Source organism: Triturus cristatus, chromosome 7, assembly GCF_964204655.1.
Source record: "Triturus cristatus chromosome 7, aTriCri1.1, whole genome shotgun sequence".
Classification (NCBI taxonomy): Eukaryota; Metazoa; Chordata; class Amphibia; order Caudata; family Salamandridae; genus Triturus; species Triturus cristatus.
The window spans coordinates 978,559,474-978,584,962 of record NC_140590.1 but is presented as its reverse complement, the minus strand read 5'-3'; the positions used below and the strand labels follow the sequence as shown (position 1 = coordinate 978,584,962).

General features: G+C 38.6%; 1 protein-coding gene across 1 annotated transcript in view; it reads right to left on the bottom strand.

Annotated features, from left to right (window-relative positions):
• Positions 1-6,842: 6,842 nt before the first annotated feature.
• SPOCK1 (SPARC (osteonectin), cwcv and kazal like domains proteoglycan 1) overlaps positions 6,843-25,489 on the bottom strand; it is a 1,975,354-nt gene continuing 1,956,707 nt past the window's right edge. Inside the window, exons 10-11 of the mRNA XM_085618015.1 lie at positions 20,703-20,840; positions 6,843-13,995 (exon numbers count right to left, since the gene is read on the bottom strand). Of these exons, the coding sequence (XP_085474141.1) occupies positions 13,805-13,995; positions 20,703-20,840 (329 nt within the window). The 3' untranslated portion in view covers positions 6,843-13,804. The remainder of the gene's footprint in view (positions 13,996-20,702; positions 20,841-25,489) is intronic.

Below are 25,489 nucleotides of genomic sequence, written 5' to 3'. Positions count from 1 at the left end.
ATGATGTTTGTGCACAGGAGAACACAATGCAGAAAGGGTCAGGGCAGACATTGTTATGATTTATATCATTTAACAGCGATGGACCCAGCCCAGAAGAAAAACGCGGCTCTTCGAGGCACAACCAGTGCGAGGCTGGTGGGTGGGGTTAGTGATTCCACACCACAGGTGATGGGAGAGGGTGGGGTTGTGACTTCCTTGATTGACACCCAGCCTTGGAACTTCAGGGATGAAGCCTGAAATGCCCAAGATTGACTTTAGGAGCGACGTCATCTGGGGAGGCCCTTCACCACTGAAAGTCAAGGCTTTGCTGGACTGATGACCTCACAGGTCCCAGGGCTGAGGGATCAGTGTATCTGCATCTGTTTTATTGGTGCCTACAATCAAAATATAGGCAGAAGACACAGGGGGCACAGCCCCTACACCCTAAGGAAAGAACTGCTGCTGCCATCCGCCACTATTCACACTGCATTGGCTCATCTTCCTAAGGTTTTGAGCGTCAGTCAAGCCCTGTCTTATGATGCCCCAATGGCTTGAAATTATTTTCCACTGCCACTTAGGAGTGAACCTAACCACCTGGAAATAGGTAAGCTTCCTATAACATGGCTTTTCACAAAGCTGCTTAAGCAATGTTCTCCGGTCCCACAGCTTCTGCTTGGCACTGGAATGCCGCTAAGGGACAATGGGACAGAGATCTGTTTACTAGACGGCCACCAATAATTACATGAAGACATAGGTCAGTGACAATGGCACAGAAAAATAACTTTGGCATGATAAAACCATCAAGATCATAGCACCATTGGGAGCCATAAATCCAGAGAGGACTTAATCGCTCACAAATCTTTTTCAAAGCACCCTCTTCAGTCCTCCTTAAAGCAGAGATATATAGTTCTTTTTAGAAGATTAAAAATGAGGCAATGGAATCTTAAAGATAAGGGACAACACATTTGCAGGAAGAGCTCCCCAAAGAGACAAGATTAAAGAGGACTGTGTGAATAGCAATAAATTGTTTGTGATGGAATTAGACAACACTAAAGACCTAATTTAATCCTCATGCCAGAGCAGAACACGTAAACGTTGTTCTTTCTGAAATTTTCACCTGGACACCTGATCTGCTGTTAAATTTGCTTCCACATGAAATGGAAGAAAAACATGTAGGTATCGGTGAGGAAACTATGATGACTGCATCCTATTTACCATCAACATTTAATCGGAAGCAATTCTCCCCCCATTCCAAAATTACCAGAGCCAGACGTCTTTTTAATTACAGGGTGGCGGAGGGGTGTTGATGTTTGAAGGGAGAGTGTGGGAGGTGTTAGAATTCTGGGACAAAAATCTGAAACCTGATTGTTGGACCTGCCATCCTTAGGGTGGTCTTTCTCCAACTTTTTGCCTGCTTTACTCCACTTTTCGATGAGTTATTTTTGTTGGCCTTAGGACTCTGACCACATTACCATTGCTAATCAGTGCTAAAGTGCATTTGCTTTTCTCATAAACATGTTGACATTGGGGTATACCCAATTGACATGTTTAGTATACCTGTAATTCTGTTGAAAAGTAGCACACTATATACACAGGGCCTGTAATCTAAATGCTAAAAGTGGGCCTGCAACACTGGTTGTCCCACCCACACAAGTAGCCTTTCAAGCCTGTCTCAGGCCTGCCATTGCAGGGGCTGTGTGTGCAGTTTACTGCCACTTCGACTTGGCATTTAAAACCACTTTCCAAGCCTTAAACTCCCCTTTTTTACACATAAGTCACTCCTAAGGCAGGCCCTAAGTGACCATAAGGGCAGGGTGCTGTGCAACTTGAAGGCATGAACATCCAAAGAACTTCGCCATTGGAAAGAACATCCCATAAAGCACTCCACTGCGAAACAGGTTCGCCTTCCAATAAATGTAATCAAAAATTGTTTTATATAATTGAGTAATCTTGTTACCTCGATTACATACAGGAGTGCGACCGACACAACAATATATATCAACTTGAAGGCATGACATGAACTTTTAAGTTTTACATGTCCTGGCAGTGACAATCAGCTACATGTGTTTTTCAGTGCTGTGAGGCCTACTCCTTCCATAGGCTAGCATTGGGGAAACCTTAAACACATTTTAAGCTGTAATTCCTGATTGGAAAGGATAAGCTACTTCATGTTTAATATGTTTGGAATGGTGGTGATAACGTCTCTTTAATGGTGAAAGTGGATTCGACATAATAATTTTAGACATGTCACTTTTGGAAAGTGGACATTTTTCTGCTCTTAACTTTGCTCTGTGAGCCTACAGCCTGTGTCCAATACACGTCAGGGCTGGGTGACAGCTACACTTTGTGAAATCACTCTGGACAGCCACAAACAAAGAAAGGGCTGGGTGTGACAGATGACTCATCTGCATTCATGTGCATTCTGATAGCCTTCCTGGGCAGGAAGGTGGGAGAGGTGGCTCATACATCCTTCTGAATAGGCTGTGTCCTACCCTCACACAAAACACTGATTTACCCTTCCCCCAGGGTTAGCCTGGCAGACAGAACTGGGATGAAAGGGATCATTGTGCACTTCAGAGAGGTCCTTTGGAGTCACCCCCCACATCAAGGGCAATTTTGGGTTTAAGTACCAGAGCTCTGGCCCTATCAAATCAGTACACTACTAGACCTAGGATCAACTCTGCTGGAGTAAAGGTTACTGTGCTGAAGGATTGCTACTCTGCTGTGATTGACTGTTTTGAGGAACTGCTTCTCTGCTTTGCTGAGCTGCCCTGCTTCCTGCTGATTTCTGCTCTTCTGAGGCCAAGGACTGAATCCAGAGTGACTCCAAGTGCTTGCTGGCTTGCCTCCTGTATTCTAAAGTCTCAGGCACACAAATGACTTCCTACAATTCTGCTGAAAATGCTGGACTCTACCTTCTGTGAGCCCTACCCTTGCTTGAGGTGCCCCCTCCAAGCTCTGGACCCCAGAAGTGGGTTCTGCAGCTGCAGTTCATGGTCCCTTCATATCAAGCTTTTAGGCTGTTCATGACTGTGAACAGGCCAGTTCAGTCCGGATCCGCATCACTCACTTGAAGGATAGGCACGAGCGGTCCAAAGTTCCTCTCGTTGCACAGCACAGGTTAATTTAGGGTGTGTATCTGACTTACCCTGACTAAAGTGGTGGTCCCCACTTGGACAGGGTGCACACCTCTGCCAGCACTGGCCCTTTTTTAATGGGTCTCTAATCAGGTACATTGAGGTAATTGGGTTCAGCTTTGAAAATATTTAGAAATTACAAAAAAGGATTCAAATCAAAGAAGAGAGATGTTTAGGACAAAAAGAAAGAATTGAAAGAACACATTAAAGCTTGTCTGTAAAAAGCTAAGATATGGTGGTCATATTTTTGGAGAGTAAAGCCCGGGTCAGACGAAATTTCATTCTATAATTAATTCAAATCATATCAGCATATGCACAAGCAGGGGTCAGATATGAGGGTGGACGTTTGAATCTTCCTTCTAGAGATATGAATTCGGCCAATATTAGGGTTTTCTTGTTATGTTAAATGAGTGCTCGCCCTAGCCAGCTTTATCCATTTGCCCTTGAGCTGACTGTAAGTGTGGCCTTTCTCATATACACTATGCAATGCCATAAAGAGAGAAATAAAGAAGGTACAATACTCCGTAAACAGGTTCAAATGTGGGAAGTGCAATGGAGGAAATTATTTATTAGTTGAAGGGAATAAGAACCCACTTCAAATAATATTCACAATGCATTTCAAGGTGAACCATAAAAGTCACTACGTAAGCCTGTGCTTAACCCTCTGGTAGCTTGATTCACAGTTGTCAGGCTTACATGGAGACAATGTGCAAAGTATTTATTCAGCACTTAAACAGTAAAAAAGTGAAAACACAACACAAGAAAAATACCAAACCAATTTTGAATTTTTTTAAATAAATAAAATAACACCAAAAGGACAAAAATCCAATAGGTAAATTCAGAGATGATGAATTTTTAAAGTTTCTTTTAAAAATAGAGCCAAAAGCATAACATATCAACCATGGGTATTTGGTCGCAATGCACAGGGTCAAAGTCAAAATCTAACCCTCTGCGATGGAGCGCGGATCGGATGTAGGTTTGTCCCAAAGGAAAGTTTAGAAACCTTTATTGGGAAAAATTGGTTGTTGGCAGGGCAAGCTGGATTCAAAGTGGAAAGTGACAATGATTGGTTGCTGATGGGCGAAGTACCAGTGTGGTAGTCTACATAGGCAGGAAAGCTCCAAGTGAGTGAAGTTCAGAGTCCATTCCAAGGAAGACCCTGATGTCGATCCCAGTGAAGCCCTCTACATTTGGACTTAGAAATGTTTCTGGAAGTCAGATCTCCTTCAGTGGGCAAACCAGCAAGTTGAGGCCAACTGGCGTTTCAACAGCAGCTTTGATGATGACCCCGGTCTCCATCAGTTCAGAAAATGCCTGCACTGTCACTGGCAAATATAGTTCACACCTGGGCATACCTGCCCTTCGTTTCACTAGATAGACTGAAGCCAAACTTAGGGGAAGGGGAAATACTGACTGAAACCGGTTTTAGGGTTAGAAAAAGGAGTGCCCCCCCACCTACATTATGTCACTGGGGATAAAAGTGGCATGCCCAGAACATGAACTCAGAACACACCTGAACCTGAGAGGATTCAGAAGAATGACTGGACTGCTATCTGAAGAGGGAATACAGAACCTGCTTGCCTTCAACCCAGGACCCCAGAAATGAGCCCAAGTGTCAATTGGCTGACATCCTGTTTGACCTACAGAGACACAAGCTTCCAGAGGCCTTTCATGCTTTCCAGCTGACCAGGCCCAGCTGGACCTCTCTCTGAGGGAGTGTGTCCTGATCCACGAATGCTGTTTTCAAGATCCTAGACCCTTACCTTGAGTCACAGTGTGCTTTTCCCTCCTAACAGAAGGCTTCACTGGATCGGATGCAGAGCCCCTCATCGCAGCACCACCCAGCTTCTGATTGGCAGCTTCACCGGATTTGACTCAGAGTATGCAGAGCCCCGCTGCTCTGCACACCTACCAATGGAAAGCCTCACTGGATTCAGCTCAGCGCAAAACAGGACAAACCAGAGCTGGCAGAGTCATGCTGCACCATCCTCTCATCAAAGTTAGAAAGGTAACACCTGGTCCTGTATCTGGCCTGAGCTCCATCTCAGTCGCCCTGAACTTGTGACTTTGATCCAGTCTGCTGCAACAAGATACCCATAGTTGGCACTTCTCCCCTTTTGGCACTCTTTTTACTTAAACCCTTATAAACATCTAACTCTGGTTCTACTGATTTGATCCTCGTTATTTTGGTGTCACGTTAATTATTAAAATATCTTCTTATTCTCTAAACGGGCTCAGTATTTTTCTTGCATTTTTGTTTTCACATTACTACTGTTAGAGTGATGCATAAATAGTTTACACATTGCCTCTAAGTTAGGCCTGACTGCTTGTGTGTGAAGCTACTAGATGATTAAGCACAGGCTTATAGAGTGACTTTTGTGGCTCACCCTGAAAAGGTTTGCAAATATTATTTTAAGTGGGTTCTCTCCCCCTTCAAACAATAATTCAATTTCTTACACACAGTATATCTTAGTTTATTTGCCAACTCCTCCTTCACATCTTACATATCCATTTCGTTCATAGAACAGGACGGAGGAAAACAAAGTGGGGTTAATATGAGTCAAGAGCTTGCTAATGGTTATAATTTCGTCACTCTTAATTCAGAGAAGTTTGCATTTGTTTTAATAAGCTGTTTAGAGTTTCACAGACTCGGATGAAAGAATACCAGTGGCCCTCTGATGTTTCTGCTCCTCTAATATATTTCTGACAAGGGGAGGGAGTGGCATATATGAAAACATACATCACATCCCTTCCTTGTACGTTTAATGTTTGAGTATAAAAATATGCTTAAAGACCTTCATAATGCTGTTATTATTCCCTGTGGTCCCCCTTGACCAAAACTGTCCGTACTTTCAGACCTGTAAACGAGTAATTGTTAAAGCAGTTTACTCCTTTTTCCTTCTTATTTATCCATTATGCCCAATGTAGAAAGGTTCCTTTCTCTTTCAAAGGGATGCATTTCTTGTGAGCAAATAACATATGACTTACATTCGGATCCAAAACACTGCGTTTATTATGGTAATGCATTCATTTTGACATAGGGACCTGCATGCCTGAGTTATATTCACAGACTCAGCCTGTGTGCTTGTGGGTACACCATCTTATCTTTCTATACCTAAAACTTTAAGTATGTTTAATGTAAAATAATATGGAATCATAAAGAAACTGTGTAGTATATTGTGCACTGCTGTTTAAATTACACCTTGGCATTCTATCACTCCCTCATTTCTTTATGATTTCTATTTTCTGGTTTTAACCACAACAAATGCAAACAGTACTGCTCTACAAACAGTACTTCAGATATGAGATGCTCAATCTCATATGTGAAATGATTGTTATATATGTAACACAAGTATGTTTTTACCAGATTTGACTATTTGTGTTAAATGATGTTAGGAAATGAACTAGGGCTTTTAAAATGTGGTATGTTTTTGGGAAATAAAATAAGACATTTCAGGACTACAACAGCAGCTCTCCTTGCTGTAAATCTCTTTGACCCTGACAGACTGTGAGCTGGATTTCAGTCAATCTGTCCCCTTGCTGCCTCCATCCATTTTTCAATTTTGGGATTTTCTGGATTTTTTGCCATTACTGGCAAAGATTATTTTACAAAAGTACATTTGATTTACTGAAAGCCATGAGAAATAAGCTACTTTGGGCCTGCACATAATAAAGACAGAGAATAGCAAGCAAATCGCAGACAACAAAATTTTATTGAGACAGACAAAATTTCAAATATTTGGACTACAACTGAGCATTTATAATGAACCCTGGAAGTTATCGACATGTTGACATTCTATATGACTTTCAGTTTTAACACATCTATACTTATAATCTCTTTTTAGATTGGTCACTCATTATAAGAATGCATATTTTAGGAGAAAAGGCAGCAACATTGTGAAAAATGGAAAGAGACCTTACATTAGCTATAGTTATTTAATGTAATTACACTGCAGTCTATCCATAAGACAGTGTGGATAATAGGTATGTATCCAAAGCAATAATGTAAAAAGCTAAGAGGCATATTTACAAGCCCCTATCGCCACAGAAATGTCACTTTTATCGACGTTCCTGTATCGATAGGGGCTTTGCCTTATTCACAAGGTAGCGTTAAGCCACTTAACATGGCTTAATGCCGCCTTGTGAATAAGGCACCCTTTCACGCTATACTTAGCATGAAAGGGGCGGGCAATGGGTGTTGCAGTGGGAGTTCCGCTGCAACATCCATTGATTTTGTCGCTGTACCATATTTATAAGGGTGGTGCAAAATATGGGGCAGCACCAAAATTAAGACAAGGGAAAACCTGTTCTTAAACAGGCGGAACAAGAAGAAATGCTTTTTTTCTCCTCGTTTTTCTGTTTCTATGTGTGCTGCATTGTGCAGCACACACAGAAATAGCAAAATGCCATGCATGATTGTTTGTGTGCAGGAAGGTTTCCCTTCCTGCACATAAACAATCATTTTATAAATGACGAGTTGAAACTTCTATGTGTGCTGCACAAGCAGCACACATAGAAGTTACAGATCACCATTTATGATTCTTTATGTGCAGGAAGGTGTCCCTTCCTACACATAAACAATAATTCCCTACAACGCAGGCACCCTTGCACTACAGTGCAAGGATGGATGCATTGGCTGTAGGCAGCTAAATGTAGTGCCAGCGCAGGGAGAAATGCAGGGCTGCACCGTGATTGTTGTAAAAACGGCGCAGACATACGTTTCTAAAGTGACGGAGCGTGGCATTAGCCTTCTTGGCTCAATGCCGGGCTCTACCATTTTAGTTGTAAATATGACAATAACTATGATAGGTCTTACTTTCTATTCCAAGACACCTAGGTATTATAATTTAAATAATGCAATTTAATAGAAAAGTTGCAGCATTATACACCATCTAACAATTTAAATATCCTTTTGGCGAAATAGCCACAATTAAATTATATGAAAGATATTTCTTGCTCTTCTAGAAAGCTAGAATTTCCATAACAATTTGCTTTCAAATGTAATGCTTACAATGGCATTAGCGACAAAATAAGTAGTGAGTGACAAATGTATGAAGATGTTTAATGAGAATATGCATTAAAAAAAAATGGAATGAAGTTAATTATATATCATAGTCTTGCACCTGAACTTCAACATGATTATTGATCTTGTTTGCACAACAATATATATGGAGAGTGAAAGTCTGAAAACAATCATCATTGTGGTCTTCTTAAGTTAACAGTCAGGGTCTGTCGTGCATCACTTACCTCAAAGCAAATGTGCTATTACACGAAAAATGCAGAAATTACATATTCACAAAATATGCTTTGTTAAATGTTGAATATCACAGATTCTGATGTTTGCCAAATTTGAATAGACAAGTTTGGTAGTATTCCTGTGTTTGGCTGTTGAATTGTCATCATTCTAATTACTCTCAATGTATCAGTGTGAAAATATGATTTCAGTCCAAGAAGTTTGCAATAACAGAAATAACTATACATCTAACTTGTCATGAATAGTTCACTTTACATTGTCACAATTAACCTTACAGTACTATCAGATACAAAATAAATAACATTCGTAATCTAGTTGCATTATTACTTATTTTGCTATGAACTTCTGTGCACAACTGTTTGTGAAGTTCATTTACAAATTTTAGTCAGATTTGTTTGAAGGTGGACAGCGTAAAAGTTTGTTTCATTGAGAAATACCCTGAATAAACTATTTCCAAATAATTAAATAAGTTATCATGTATGAGAACTTGTAATAATGTATATGTGAGCTTTGTATTCATTAAACAACCACTGACTGTATAGGAAGTAATTCCCGAAAGGATTTTTATTGTACTTCATTTTCATACACAGTTAAATGAATCATTCATATTGATATGTTAACTTGGTCATTTGTATGCTTGCTAAATGGGGAACAACTGTATGAGGTAAGTTACAACTACATTTAATGTGTATGTTGTTTATATGTAAATTTACATATTCCGTATCATAAACACTATATAAACGTAATGGCTGCATTTTCTAATGAAACAATGCATATGGTACACAACAGGAATACATGACCAATCGGAACCTTCCCTGTTCTTCATACACATGAACACATTAGATATTCCTGGACAGTAGTGCTCAGGCTATACAATTAATTTGGACATACCACTCACAGAGTGCATACTTGCAATTCCAGATTAAAACAGATATTAAGCTACTGATTAACTATTTTTAGCAGGAACACCTCATTGTCAAATGTAGCTATTTCTGTGTTTGGCTTGACATGATTGACAGCTCAAAACAATTAAAAGTAAAAATGAGTTTGTACCAAGCCTGAACTGCCAATATTCAATTCACTTTAAAATTAAAATGACACATATACAAAACAGGAAGGATTTTGGTATGGCTCCGGTTTGTGGGTTTGGGCAGGAAGATTTCAACTAATGTTGTGCATAAATGCTCATGGATTTGACCACCCTTACTTTGCATTGGAAATTGATGTTTCCAGTTGAATTCCTATGGTGTAAATGCAAATATGACATTTATCAGGCCTAAAAATATGAACAAAATAAAGCTGTATCTTGTGCATAAGAAATACTAATAAACAGATTGAAGTAATTACGATGTATAGATAGTACACTCTGAAAAATCCTAAAACTAAGAACGTAAATGAAATGATAAAAAATGTCCAGAATAATGTTTCCAGTCCTGTATTTTAATAATTGTGCAGTACCTTTACCTTTATTAGGTATGCACATAAATTCAGTTTTATAGCTTAATATTTTCTTAAGAGACAACAAGAAGCAAAATACTTTTCTTTATCTCTCAGCAGTTTTACATAAATAATGAGCAGTTAATATAGTTCATTGACATGTTAGTTACCAGTTTTGCTAACTTAATTAAAATTATTAAACTAGTTGAATTACTGGGGTGAAACCACTCTTGAAGCGTTAAAATGTTCTCTTATTTAGGGTGCAATTTGACTCTAAATTGAGCTGGGCACCATCTCTGACCTTCATGGAAATCATGCAAGTGCAGGTGGACCAGGGGGAATAGGAACTTTCCTAAATCTGTAGGGGGGAAACATGTTGCATATGCCCCAATTATACAAGGCAAAATACCTTGCTTCTTCGTTCTATGGAGCAGGCATTTGGAGCTATGCCAACCCTCCCCCATACCACCCAAGCTGAATACAAATATTCTTGAAAAGAATTTGGGCGCCCATTATCATCTTCTGGTATTCAATCTACCAGGAGCTTTTGTTGCCCAATATTGAGGATGCAATTAAGTTAGCCTCTTTAATCGTTTAGATCCAATTGTGGTCGAATTTCTATACAACCCTCACCAGCCTATTTATGAATTAAGGGTATTGAAAGCCATTTTGATTTATTGATTGAAGTATACTACAGACATAATTGTAAAACTTGGTCTGATTCCCTGCAGGAGGAGGAGAGTAATTGCAAAGAGTGGCTAAGTGTTTTGCAGTCTGTAGAATTGTAGAATCGTAGGAACACTTTCAGTAGGTCAAGTCTAACATTAAAATGTTCTCAGGGAAAATATCTAGCATCAGTTAAGAATGTCCACATAGGAACTCTAATGCCAAGCTTTGTTTTGGACTGTTCTGCAACAATGTTTCATAGTCTCATTGGCATTCTATTTCAGGACATAGTTATGTTATGTCCTTGTGAGAGCCGTTCATGTTTTAACATTTTCATGAGGTGCTGAGAAAGACATTTTTGATAATGATTTTGATACCACTAGTTCTTTATATCTGTAGAAGTACTTTAATATATTCAGTTCATCATCAGCTATCCTCATATTTGCTATTGTGCTGAAGGATTCCAAGTTGCAGTATTAAAGATTAGGGAGACAATCATAATACACAGTGACTTAACACCTTAGGAAATGGGCTATTGCATTGCCATTCAGCTGATGATCTTTTTTGTATGCTACTGTACAAATTCTATGGGAGGAAAATAATTGCCATAATATATTAATTTCAACATTGTAAAGTTGGGGGCATGTTATAAAGCAACATTTTGACTTTTGACCCATTTTTGTTATTATAAAAATCTTAAGATTTGTTTAAGATTGAGATATTGTAGCATTAATGTTCTGCATCATATATTGATAAGTTGCATATTTTTAGGGCTATTGCTTTGAAAAGAAATAACTTTTTAATTGAATAGATGAACAAACCACCTGAGTTTGAAAAAAAGAATATAAAACACATTTAAATAGGTGTTCAACACACATTATTTTAATTTAATTATGCAGTGTTAGAAATGTTCTTTTTCACCAAAGATAATTTTTGTTGCAATGCAAAAACTAAGAAGATGGCTAGATAATAACATGAATTAGTCAATTTTTCTAAAACTTGTATGTCTAATGCTGGTGTTATGAAGTCACCTCTTGTTTGTTCATTATGGAGAATAGCACATTTCACTTGGTCATTTTGAAATTAAAGGTTTTGTATTTTTAGCCATGATGCCTGTTCTTTCAAAACTCATCTTTTAGAGTGCAATGAGCACTATTGTACTTGTGGGCCATGAGAGAAATAGCTTGCACCTTAAATCCTCATTGTAGTGAGCTACATTTTAAGAGGTATTTCTGTGGTTTTAAGAAAGAAAATGAGAAAATATAGCCAGTACATTATTGAACAACAACATACAGAATGGTGTTCTGTAGTATAGTTACCACAGATTGGATATGATGTGATCTGAACAGATGAGCTTTGTGTATTATTTTGTGAACTTTCTGAATCATTACCAGCAGTAGGGATACCTCATTATCCACTAGAGTGCATTCAACATTTAATTCTAGTATCAAGTCTTGTTCCTAAATCCTCATTGGCCACATAGGGTACAAGCATACATGTAAACTGTTCTTTCAGGTAGGTCTTCTTTGAGTATGAGATCAGTGTGAAATGACCTTAACAATCAATTTATGGGATATGCTGTCACTAAATAGACTAGAATACTAGCAACATTTAACACTTGTCAAGTAAATGAACAAATAATGAGTACTGACATATCATGAAGACTGTTGTCTGGTTTCCAGATGTTTTTGATCATATGGGAATAACTCCAGGGTGGAGAGCATGCATGTGGAATTCATTCAATAGCCATATCACACTATGTACCACATAGTTAAAAGCTGGAACATAGTAACATAAAATAATGTTTCTTTTGTTTTGGTTTCACATGGTATATGGTAACACTCAAAGACATTTTATCAACAATACATACAAACTTGAACATGCCTTTAAACATCTTGCCATGTGTTTTGACAAATATTTTTGACTGTACATCATAGAATGTCACAGATTGAGCAAATCAGCATACAATAGTTAAAAAAAGAATTTCTAGCATTAGTTTCAAATGAATTGTGCTACTGGACGGCAGCCATGTATCTGGTTGCAAAGCACAGTAACTTTTTTGAACTCGATAAATGTAAGCAAACACCCAAGTTTTGCATTGCAGCTACAATTAAAACCTTAATGCAATTAAATAAATATATTGTGTTAAAGTTTCAAAACAAACAGAAGAAGTTAATATTGTGGAGGACTTACTATTTCAATAAAAATGGTTTCCGATAGATTCTTTTTATATAGATCACATATGTACACTATTTAAGAAGAGTAACAGCTTGCTGTTAATGATGGCTTCGTTGGTTAACCTGCATGGTATGTAATGAAATAATTACACATCGTCCTATGCGCAATCAAAAATGTGTACTTCAACCGTCTAGGTAGCTTTTCATATCTAATAAGTAGGAAGATTACGATAGTATTTTGTTCAGTATATGCTCTCTTCCTTTGCACAAAATTGAAATAAAGAGCTGGTCAAATATATGATGATATTTTTACTCTTAGAGATACAATGATAATTATTGTCTGTAAGCTAGATCTCCTATGACCACATTGGCCACCGACAGAACTCAGTCATCCTGTGCACATGCCAGAAAAACACATTCTGCTTCTCAGCAGAGTTCTGATACCCTCTTACAACTACAGAATAGTACAAGTCTGCCCAAAAATAGAACCATTGGATCTGCCAATGGTTTACATTTTGTGGCACAGGATCAGGAATGTTGTAATAAAGAAAACCGGGGTTTCAAGAAGAGGGCAATGAGACCGAGTAGCAACACTTGTTCTTAGTTTTTGCAAATGGCACACTGCAAGGACACACACCAATTACATGCAGGTCACATGTGGAGATCTCACTTTAATACAGACAGTGAAAGTATACAGAAAAAAAGAAAAATCACATTGTTAATTACGTTAGTAGTGTTTTTTGGCCCATCACTTTTGCACCACCAGAATTCTTTAAATTACTATATTTTCTTTGTGGTTATATACAAAGAATCTCATGCAAAATCCTCTAAGAAAGAGCCAGCATGATCTAAGATCAACAGGAGTTTTACTTAGTGACTTCATGTTTTTGTAACCGGGTCACATATTTTGGGTGCTGTGAGGGAGTTACTTTGCTCATATTTGCTATAAAGAGATAAGGAGGTGGGTCAATAAAGACTGAAGAGAAACCTTAAAACCACTAAAGACTTGATTAAAGATGACCTTTGAATTAAACATGAATACATATATTGTACTGGAGATCAAATACTTTTGTGGCAGGTGTTTCTGGATGCACCTGTCATGTTATCAGATTGCAATCATTGTGTAAAATTTGAGAGTCCGCTTTCTTTAAGGACTACCATATGTAGCCAAATTCCTCATCCTTATCCTCATCTTCATCTTCGTCATCATCATTAGTCGCTCGGATATGAAGCTTCAGTTTTCTTTCCTTCACGGTCTTTACCGTCTCGTGTTCATCCTCGAGATCATCCAACAATATCACTGATCCACCACTGCCAAAATCACCAGATGTTTCTTGTTCCTCTTCTGAAAAATACAAGAGAAGTTCTAGTGCCATTCCTTTGTGTTTCACCATAGACAACAGACACAGGCTGACCTTGCAAGATAATCACTTGTGTACATTTAAATGTTTTTTAGCTTATGAAGTTAATTAAAATATTCTTCATTACCTCCTTACATTAACTTAACTTGATTTCAGATGTTGTTAATTTCTACAAAATTATTGACATATGAAAGCTTTCCTGAAAAGCTAGGTAGGCAATGAATTTTAGAAAATCAGTGAGAAATTGTCTCACATAGGTTAAGCCCAATATTTGAGGTAAACCTCCAACTTCTTTTAGATTCCCAAATGGTTGCAGGAGTGATGCTGTAGAAGGCACGTCTGACTAAGTATTCCCAGAAGTACTCTTCTTATTATCAGAATTCCATTTTCACATTAGAAAATACTTTGGTGTTATTTAGGTAGAGTAGAAGATTAAAGATATTAGAAATTACATACGTTTTATTTGGGAAGAACAGAAGATCAAAAATTAACTACAACAAAAACATCCAGCTTGTATGCTTGTAGCTTCTCCCAAAAGGCTCCATAGTACAGAGGAGCAGAACACAGCTGCGGTGGACTGAAAATAGAACTCCAGGTTTCTCTTGTGCTTAGCAATATGATACAAGGACCAGATTCCGGCCTTAGGAAGGTATATAGGATTTAAGAGGCTTACTTAATAATAATCCACATTTGTAAAGTGCGAACAATCACCCGTAAGGGTCTCTAGGCACTGGGGGCCGTCAGGAAGATTAAGCAAGCTATTGCCCAGAGTCACATGGTGCTGGGCTGATCTGCCGCCGGCACTGGGGATTGAACCGTGCTCCCCAGATTCCAGAGTCAGTAGCCCTAGCCGCAGCGCCACACCTCGTCCCTTGGAACAGAAAAGCCTGTGACTTGGTGAAAATTCACCAGATCAGAGGTGGCTAGGGTTTATTTAATGATGACATTACCTTTCATGGCTGAAGAGTGGAAGGTAAATGCTTTCTGAAAGAATGGGGTTAACTATGATAGCCAGTAGGGGCAAAATTCTGCAGCCTTTGCTTAGCATTATAGGATGAGATCCACTTGTCACCCTAAATCATCTACTGCACCGATGCTAACAAAGACAAAGGGCCCAATTTACACAGGTAAGCAACATTTCCCAGTACATATCTGCATCCAATTTTATAACAGCTTTTGCTACCCTCACATTTTATATGGAATGCAAATTAGCCAAAGCCCTCCTTTACCCCATGGCTGCTGTGGCTTTTCTCACTCCAATCCTGAGCACTTTTTCGATGCTTGGAACACTTTGTGGCAAAGCCTTCAAAATGTTTTCTTCCTGCATGATGTATCCAGGCCATATTTGCATCACTTTTTCCCCCTACATGCCGGGGATTCCAAGTTAACCAATGACCTATAGATTTCTCTGTAGCACACTGAGAAATAGCCTTAAGTGTTTTTGCAAGAAGGCATAAGGTTTTCTTTTACAGATTTGTAACAATAATAATATTTTTTAACCATAGTTTTTGCATTTTGTAAAGTGAGGGTGAATGTTGAATATTTTTGTGGTTCCTACCTACTTGCAGTTTGTGGGGAAAACAGGTGTGAATCCCATTGATGACCCTGGATAGCTATGACTTCCTGAAATCTAGACAAAATTCCTAATTCAGCACAGGGCAGTTTTTGTAGATAGCCCTTGGTTATCCCAAGGACAGTTATCATTGAAACAAAACAACATGATGAAAATAAGTAGTAAAAAACAGAAACAGGTGACAACATTTTCAACTGTACTTTTTTGCCCAGACGGACAATTTACAAAAGTAATATACCAATACATCCATCAAAACCTTCTGGTTGCAGGGAAATATTGTGTTTGCTCATTGTAGGAAAACACGGGATACCCAAAGTCAACCATTAAACAATTAATATGGTATAATCTAGTGAATGAAAAATGGGTATGAAAGAAACCTATGAAATTTCGAAATGTGCCTAAGATACTGAGTTTAGAAGTGTAGCGATTTGTAGAGATCGGCATTTGGGGTTACACATATTATGATGTGATCTAGGGGGCATTTTACAAAATGTGCTATTACTTGCACACTGGCTTATATTTAAAGCCAAAAATGAAGAAATATTCAATTGATAATAACAAATGTTCCCACACTTCTCCCGATGAAAACAGTACCCACTTGTGCGGCTTGGCCCATCACCTGTGGCACGATAGGCCACAAAATGCAATACAGAGACCTCATATGTGAATGAAAACGGATCCATTTTGGTGATGTATGCAGCAGTGGTTTTAGGCTTGTACTTGAACACCACCCAGGGAAACCTATTAAACCAGACAGTTCTGAAAACTAGACATCCAAGGGAGTCCAGGAAGGTGAGACATATGTGGATCCCACTACAGTTTCTTACCTATAATGTCCTGCCAAGCTCAAACTTTGGCAAACATCATGCATTTTCTTCACATTTCTATGAGGCAAAGTTCCAGAGTCTGCAGGGATCAATACAATTCCTACCACCTAGCATTCTCAGACTTCTTCCAATAAAAACAGTACCACTTTTGTGAGAGTCAGTGTATCACCCTAGAAAGGCTATGCCTCAAAAACACACTGTGGAGACATCAAATTTTAACCACAAACATTTATCTATTTTGGCAATGTGGGAAGTACAGAAGTTTGGGACTTGGCTGCCACCCAGGAAACCTTCTAAACTCAGAAATTTCTGAAAATTAGACAGCCAAGGGAGTCCAGGGTGGTGTGACTTGAATGGATCCTGATATCATTTCTTACTCAGAATAGCATGCAAGCCTCACAGTTTGGCTAAGATCATGCATTTTTCTCATATTTTGTGAGCTAAAGCCAAGCCCAAACTGCCAAGCCGGGTCCTCCCTGGACCCGAACCAAGCATCCACGGACCAGTTTCGGGTTACACCACTCATCAGTCAGGTTAGGTTGAATCCAGTAGCACAGCGAGCAAGGGATCCACGTCTGGGCATACCCACCCCACTTAGTGCGAAAAGTGCTGTGGCATCAAATGATAGATGGAATGCTGAATAGATCAAACATCCACCCCCAGTCAAGAGATCTGGGTTAAATCCATTGTTGATTTGCTCGCTACGCCACCCCAGTTTGGACCCAGCCATATGCAAATCAGTCTTGACCCTGATCCTCATGGGAACAGTCCAGCTCGAACTGCCAAGCCGGGTCCTCCCTGAACCAGAAACAAGAATCCTGGGAAGGGTTTTGGGGTAACATCCCTCATCAGCCAGGCTAGCTTGAATCCAGTGGCACAGCGAGCAAGGGACGCACGTCTGGGCATACCCATCCTACTTAGGGCAAAAAGTGCTGCAGCAACAAATGATGGATGGAATGATGAATGAATCAAACATTTACCCCCAGTCAAGAGATCTGGGTTAAATCCATTGTTCTTTTGCTCACTACACCACCCCAGTTTGGACACAGTCATATGCAAATCAATCTTGACCCTGCTCCTCGTGGAAACATTCCAGCCCAAACTGCCAAGCCGGGTCCTACCTGGACCAAAAACAAGCATCCTGGGACTGGTTTCAGAGTACCACATCTCATCAGCCAGGCTAGCTTGAATCCAGTGGCACAGCGAGCATGGGACTTACCTCACGCTCACCGTGCCACTGGATCCACTGTGCCACTCGATTCAAGCTAGCCTGGCTGATGAGAGGTAATACCCTGAAACCGATCAAGATACATTTTGAGAACCAAAAAAGCAATTAACTTTATTCCTCCTAATTATTCTGCTCTATCTTATGGATATTGATTTTCAATTTATATGTTTGGAGTACCATAAAAGCTCATTTAGATCTGGTACATATAAACATGCCTGAGGAGCACTTGAATTGAATTGAAGTGACATTTATTTGATATGTGAATGTTTGTGTGGTTTTGCTGGAAATGGCCCTTTTTGCAAGGTTATGCCAAACCTTTTGCCTTATCCTTTTTTTGCTGAATTCTTTTTGCTGGCTTTAGGACTCTGGGCACTGTACCACTGCTAACCAGTGCTAAAGTGTTTGTGCTTCTCCCCTAAAACATGTTGACATTGGTGTATGTCTGATTAGCATATTTAGTTTTCCTTTAAGTCCCTTGTAAAGCGGTACACCTTGTACCCATGGCCTGTAAGCTAAATGATAATAGTGGATCTGCAGCACTGGCTGTGCCACCCACACAAGTAGCCTTTCAAACCTGTGTCAGGCCTGCTATTGCTGGCCCTGGATGTGCAGCTTACTGCCACTTCAACTTGGCATTTTAAACCACTGGCTAAGCCTTAAACTCCCCTTTTAGTACACATGTCAACTCTAAGGTAGGCCCTAAGTGACTCAAAGGGCAGGGTGCTGTGCAACTTAAAGGCAGGACCCGTACTTGTACGTTTTACATGTCCTGGCAGTGACAAACAGCTAAATTCGTTTTTCACTGCTGTAAGGCCTACTCCTTCCATAGGCTAGCATTGCGAATTCCTTAAAACACGAGGGCGAGGTTGAAAGGGATCCTTGTGCACTTCAGAGAACTCCTTTGAAGTCACACTCTACATCAAAGTCACTTTTGGGTATAAGTGCCAGGGTTCTGGCCCTATCAAATCAGTACACTACTGGACCTGGAAAGACCTCTGCTGGAGTACAGACTGCTGAGCTGTAAGGATTGCCACATTGCTATGACAGATAGATCTGAGGAACTGCTTCTCGGCTGAGCTGCACTGCTGCCTGCTGATCTCTGCCCAGCTGAGGACAAGGACTGGGCCCATCGTACTTGAACCCAGAGTAGCTCCAAGGGCTTGCTGGCTTGCTTCCTGTTTTCTAAAGTCGCAGGGACACAAAAGACTTTCTGCAATGCTGCTGGTGCCTTCTGGAATCTGCCATCTGTTAGTCCTACCCTTCTCTGCGTTGGCCCCCTCCTGTACTGGACCTCAGAATGAGGTTCTGCAGCTTATTTCTTGAAAAACGCAACAGCTGATCCAGATCCTGCGTAGCTCGATGACAACTGCATTCACCTCAATGGAGTTCGGCGACGACACGACTATGTGGAAAAAGCTGCCGCATCGTGCCCTTGGCGTTGACGCTTTGCTCCATCGAAGGTAATTTTTTAGCAAACCATGCGTGAGTTCTGTAGCCGGCCTACTCCCCATCTTGGTCAGCCCAAATGTTGGAAGTTGCACTGGCCCCTCACAACCTCAAGTAACCTTTTGACCGCTGCTGACTTCTAAGCACTATTTTTGGTTTATTTTTTAAAAATACATATTTCTACTTATTGGATTTTTATTGTTTTGGTCTTTGTTTTATCAGATAAATACTCACTATTTTTGTAAACCTGTTTCTTGTTATACATTACCTCTTACGTTAAGCCTGACTGCTCTGTGCGAAGCTACCAGAGGGTGAGCACAGGTTAATTTAGGTTGTGTACCTAACTTACCCTGACTACCCTAGTCCCTACTTGGACAGGGTGCAAACCTTTGCCAACTTGAGACCGCATTTCTAACAGGTTTTTTGTATATTTGATTATTTTTAATTAATTGTATTTTTATTAACATTGTTTTGTTAGACTCCTGTGCATTTCTATGTAAAAGACTGACGGGCTATTATTATACTGCATCAGTTTATATTTTGTTTGGTCCTGATGAAGGTGGAAGTAAAATTTGGAATCTAACCAACAAAACGTATGTCGACTCTTTTTAATCAATGCGGTTGGCCATACAAGGAGGAAAGAACTAATTGTGTTTTCTTGACTCGTAGAGTTTGAATCTCCAGCATGGGCCTTTTTTTTAATCCAATGGGACTTGATAAGCGTTTTTGATCAATTCCGATTGGGAGCTAATTTAATTATGCTGATTTTAAAAATTCTTGTTTCTGTATTTGATTGAAAAACATATTTTTAAACATTGAGGCATGTGTTCAGTAATCATTTTTTATGAATAAAAGTATTTATGTAGTATAGTAATAACATTTTCAAATGTCTTTTTTTGTTGAAGCTTTGTTGAAGCTTAGAAGAGTTATGTGTTTGGTGCTACATGATTAGTGGGGTCTCTTTTTCCCAGTTCAATGGCACTTCCTTTAGGTTTTCTGTAACAAATAAATTAGAGAAACATCAGCCCCCCTAAAAAGATGTTGGCAACATACTCTATAAATGTACTTCTTTAACTTATGGTTGTATCTAAAATATGATTTGAAATATCAGTACGATCCTTATGGTAAGCTCACAGGTTTGTATACGTTTAATTACTTTCGTACATCGTTAAATCTGCTGCAAATCTATATTAGCTAATTTCATAATGATGCTTAATTATTGAGTTATACCTTCCCAAGGTTGAACAAGCAACACTTAAACCAGGACAACATAACATATTTACATGTAACTTGCTACCTGAGTCACCAGCAGTTTGGTTGCAGAATGCAATGATAACAGATTGTTTGTGATGCTGAGGTGTTCACATGGACAATGTCACAGAATGGGATGATTTAGAGCTAATTCACTGCGATGGCATCGATGCAATGGGCTCAAGGCAAGATAAGGAAATATTACCCCTCCACTCATCACCATTTAGGTGGTCAAATACAGCCACAATTAGGTTGCAGGGTGTCTGTCATAGCTGAGCCCGGGTGCCACTTAACCTGCTGCTCTATTGATGGCTACACCCGTGAGCTAGTTTACATGTTTTTACACAGCACCCCATTTGTACTCACCACAAGTGACTGCTCCTTGCTTCCTAGAACCAGCCAGTTCATTACCATACTTATCGACACACCAGCATTGCCCTGTGCTTCCATGACACTGGGTGGCTTTGTAATACCCTTCTTCATTACACCTTGGGATAAACGCTCCTAAGGAAAGTACAAATATGAGTCATTGTTTATAGCAACATTCTGCTTTCCACCAATATAAAAACAACATTAACTGTAACATTAACTGTTTTTGTGGATCTCTATAATGGGAAGAGTCTTTATAAATGCTCCAGATTTAATTCCTAAGATAAAACACAAGTATGGCAAAATGTTTTTAAATGTTTTTTATGGATGGGAGATATTTTGAGCTTGTGTGTACAAACATATACTTATTTCAGCTTTGAAAATAGATATTGTTTTCTTCCTCATTGTTTTATGGTTACCTTCCTAAATAATGTAACAAGGTTGCTCAATTATCTCGAGTACTGTGACAAAGTTTTGCCAAAATTGTAAACAGCCCTCTTTTTGTGTCGGTCTAACCGCGCCTAAGGGAGCTTACCAATGTTTCTGTTTCTTCAGAAAATTGGATTGGTGTTGACTTTACAAAGTTTTTGAGCTATAGATACCCTTATATTTGCCCTATTGTAGATTACATTCGGACTTCATTCTTGAGGTCTTTCAAAATTGCAAATTACTGCTCTTGAATGCAAAGTTGATTGTGCCAAGCTGGCACTGTTAAAGAATGTATTTACATACATACAAAAAAAGGGATGTGTTCACTTCCATTAAACATTTTTGGCTGCTAAATTTCCTTTTGTAATAATAGTGCAGATGTAAACTTTGTCATATTGCATCATTGTATGCAGTAGGCATGTTGATTATAACAGTGTGATCTGAGATATACTCTGTAGTCCCAAAACCTTCTGTGGAATACACACCTTTTTTATGGTAATAGTGCTAACTTCTCTGTCTCTCTGTTAACATAAAGGTAACATGTTGCGTGCACTGTTGCATTTTATCCACAGACATTATTATTGGTAACGCTAATTTATCTTTATTTAATATTTACAACTCTGTTAAAAACGATCAATTGTTTTGGTCTGATCTACAAAACACTTTTTACAGTGTCCATAGGTAATGTTATTCTAGGCGGAGACTTTAATGATATTCTGAATCAATTTAGTGATCGGAAATCTAAATATAGGTTTGTTCCTACTAAATTACATAAATAATTAACATCTGCTGTAACAATTAGGGCTATTACTAATGTTTGAAGACTTTGCAATGCAGATTATGCTGAATTTTCTTTTTTCTCTTGTGTTCATGAGACTTACCCACAGGTATGCCTTTTTAATTTGATTTACAACCTACTTTTATGGTGTCCATTTTTCTCTCAGATCATGCCTTTATTATGGCTAAATATGACATGTCAGAAATTGATCCTAATATAGATAGATGGGAATGTAATAATGTACTTATAGAGGTAGATAAAGATGTAATAATTACCTTCCAGTTGATGCTTCTAGAACTAATAATTGAATTGCTTTTAAATCAGCATTTAGAGCATTTACTATGTACATGTGGTCAAACAAATATCATGGAGAATATTCTGATTTACGTAAACAAATTACATCATTGATGCATAAATATTTCACTTTAAAACACCTTCAATGCTTAAGGATCTCTTAAATATGAACCTAAAATGTTAGCCCCATGAAATACTTTATTATGTACTAAATCTCAATTTTACAATGACTGAAATAAAGCAGGCAAGATGATATCTAATTATCGGAAAATTAAAAAATAATGTAAATGTTTAAATAATGTTATTGATGCGGTTTGGAAATCTAAAACTATCTCTAATGTCAACCTCTCTAAATCTTTTGAAAAGCATTATGAAGACATCTATATTGATGTGTGTATCAGTTTCTAGTAAGATCTTGAAAATTTCTTCTTCACATTTCCAAAAACATCCTTTTCTTTAATCGCTTTTTTGGACAAAATAAAATAATATCTCTGTCAGAAATTCTGCATTCCACAAACTCTCTGAAAAAAGGTAAAGCTCCTGGCCCTGATAGACTATCTATATAGCTCCCATTCAATTTCCCCCCCAATTATTTTTTGTATTTGAGTCATCATTGTTTACTTCACTTCTAGAAGCCCTTATAACTCTTTTTTTAAATATAAATTCTTTATTGTCCAATTAATAAAAATCATCACAATCATTGAAAATAAAACTCTTTTATGATCACTATAAATATTATAGACTGATCTCTTCGATTAATAGTGCATGAAATACATACACTAAAAGTCTTGCTACTGACTTGTAATAAATTACTTCCCTTCTTATCAAGTCAGATCATCCTGTTTTTAATGTAGAGGAGCCACCGATAACGCTAGATTATTTTCTAATATCATTTTACAAGCTTCAAACATTAATGCTCATTTGTCTGCTATTTCATTGGAATCTGGAAATGCTTTTTGTCATATAAATTAGAATTATATGCTTAAAATTCTTAATTCCTAAATGGTTTGGTTTTGGTCACTAATTCTTTAATTTCTTTAAACTATCATATACTAACAGATTTTTTCTAATGGATACTTTTCCTATTTTAATGTGGGATGTAGTACAAGATAAGGTTGCCCTCTTTTCTCTTTATTATTTGACTTATGTCTGGAACTTTGTTTTTTCCGAAGAAAGATTGAGATGTAATACAGCCATTAAAAGTTTCATATTTCACTCTTTTGGTAACAAGGTTTTTACATATACAGATTACATTCTGTTGTATAAGAACGATCCAATTAACTCCATAAGGTCTTTCATATGGAAAATCACATTTTTTCCCTTAGCATCAGGTTATAAAGGTAACTGCAAGCAATTTTAGTAAACTGTTCCACTAATTCGCCTAATCACTTTGTGAATCCAGTGTCATCCATTTATCAAGGAGAATCTAGTGCAAAGGTTTCAATAGCCCTCACCCACCAAGTTGGCATGCTTCATCATCAGGCTAGCTCCTCACTGGGTGTGCACTAAAATATCCAGTTAGCTATCAAAAAAATTGGCTTTTTTGCAGAAATCTTTTCTCCTCTTGGCATGATGTTTGCCAGAGCTCAGGTCAGTGCCCTATTTGAGTGGGTTTAAGAGAAGGAGGTACACTGGGTGAAGGTATAGTTAAAATTGGCTACAGGTGCTCCCTTAATAGTGTTTATTCATGGTAAATGTCTGTGGCAAGATTACAAACAGGACTGAACCAATCTGTCATAGTAATGAACCTATGTTTTTACAGTGCATGACAGTGGATTCAGGAGACAATTCAGCTTTTTAATGAATTAGTAGAAAAGTACACTAAAACTGCCTGGATTAATTAAATTGTTGATAATACAATATTTAATCCTTTGAAATTATACAAAGCAAAGGTATTCTTCCTAAGTCTTATTGTTTAGTTATCCAAGAGGCTCAATCCCATTTGCCTCCAATAATAGTTGAAAACTATGTCCAAGGGCCTGTCACGCACTCCCAACTGTGAAATCTTATTTGCAATAGTTCCATACCCCAGGTGGCCATTATTTTAAGGACAAGTCTCCTGTTTGAGGTCTAAATTTAAGGCTGAAATTGCTATGGAGCAGAGTTTACTAGGCATTTGGGACATTCATGTTTGGAATGATACTTGAACAAACATCTCAGATATTGCTACTGAAGATGAAAATTGCAGATTTTTACATGGTATTGTCCCAGACTTTTGCCTTCTTTATTTGAACCCATTTTTGTTGGCCATCGGATTCTGGGCACTTTACTCCAGTTAACCAGTGATAAAGTGCTTTTGCTCTCCCTTTTAAACATGGTGAAAATAGCATATGCCTAATTGGCACTTTTAAGTTACTTATAGGTTCCTAGCATATGGTACTACTTGTACCTTGGGCCTGTAAATTAAAATTAAGTGGGCTGCAGCACTCATTGTGCCACCTGCTAAAGTTGCACTGGAAAACATGTCTACAGGCCCGCCCCTGCAGCCTGTGGGAGCAGTTTAAAAAAATATATATATATTTTTTTTTATTAATTTCACAGCATTTAAAGTCACATACATTAATTGGTCAATATTTCGTCTTGTTACATAGTGCATTAAACCATTAGGGAGAATATATCAGGTTCAGTCACGATACCTCCAGAAGCTGCGCTCTAGTGCGTTGCAGTTCCATTTCCACTGTTGGGGAAATACATAGGTCTCCTCAATACACATGCCATTTGCCCCATTTTTTGTCCCATTTCTTTGGACACTCTCTTAACTTAAATACCTCCTTCTCAGCAATCATGCCACTCCCCACTGTTTCGCAATCTCCCGCTTCACTAAGGTGTATCCCAATGTGGTTAGTTGTTGTTCCGCTTCCGTGAGGTCAGTCTGTTCCCACATATAAAGAAGGCCACGTCATGGTGTAAGGGTTAGTACCTTTCCTAGTGCATCTTGGATATGTTTCGTGGCCCCCTCCCATATGGGTCGTATGATTGGACAGTCCCAAATTGTATGATAAAAGCCACGAAGCCACGAAGGCATAGCGTGTCAGATCTCGAGCCTATCTTTGCTAGTGTAACCCCTGTGAGATAGGACCTATGCAGGATTTTAAATTGAATTAATTGGAAATGAAGGGTGATGGCCACCTCTCTCAGGGCATCAGTGCAGATTTCCAGTCTTCTACGTCAATGGGCGCTAGGTCTATCTGCCATTTCTCTCAGAGTTTGTGGAAAGTGTCTGGTAGGTTGTTGCACAGATTTCTTTAAGTTAGTGATATGGCTTTATTGAGCAGTGGCCCAT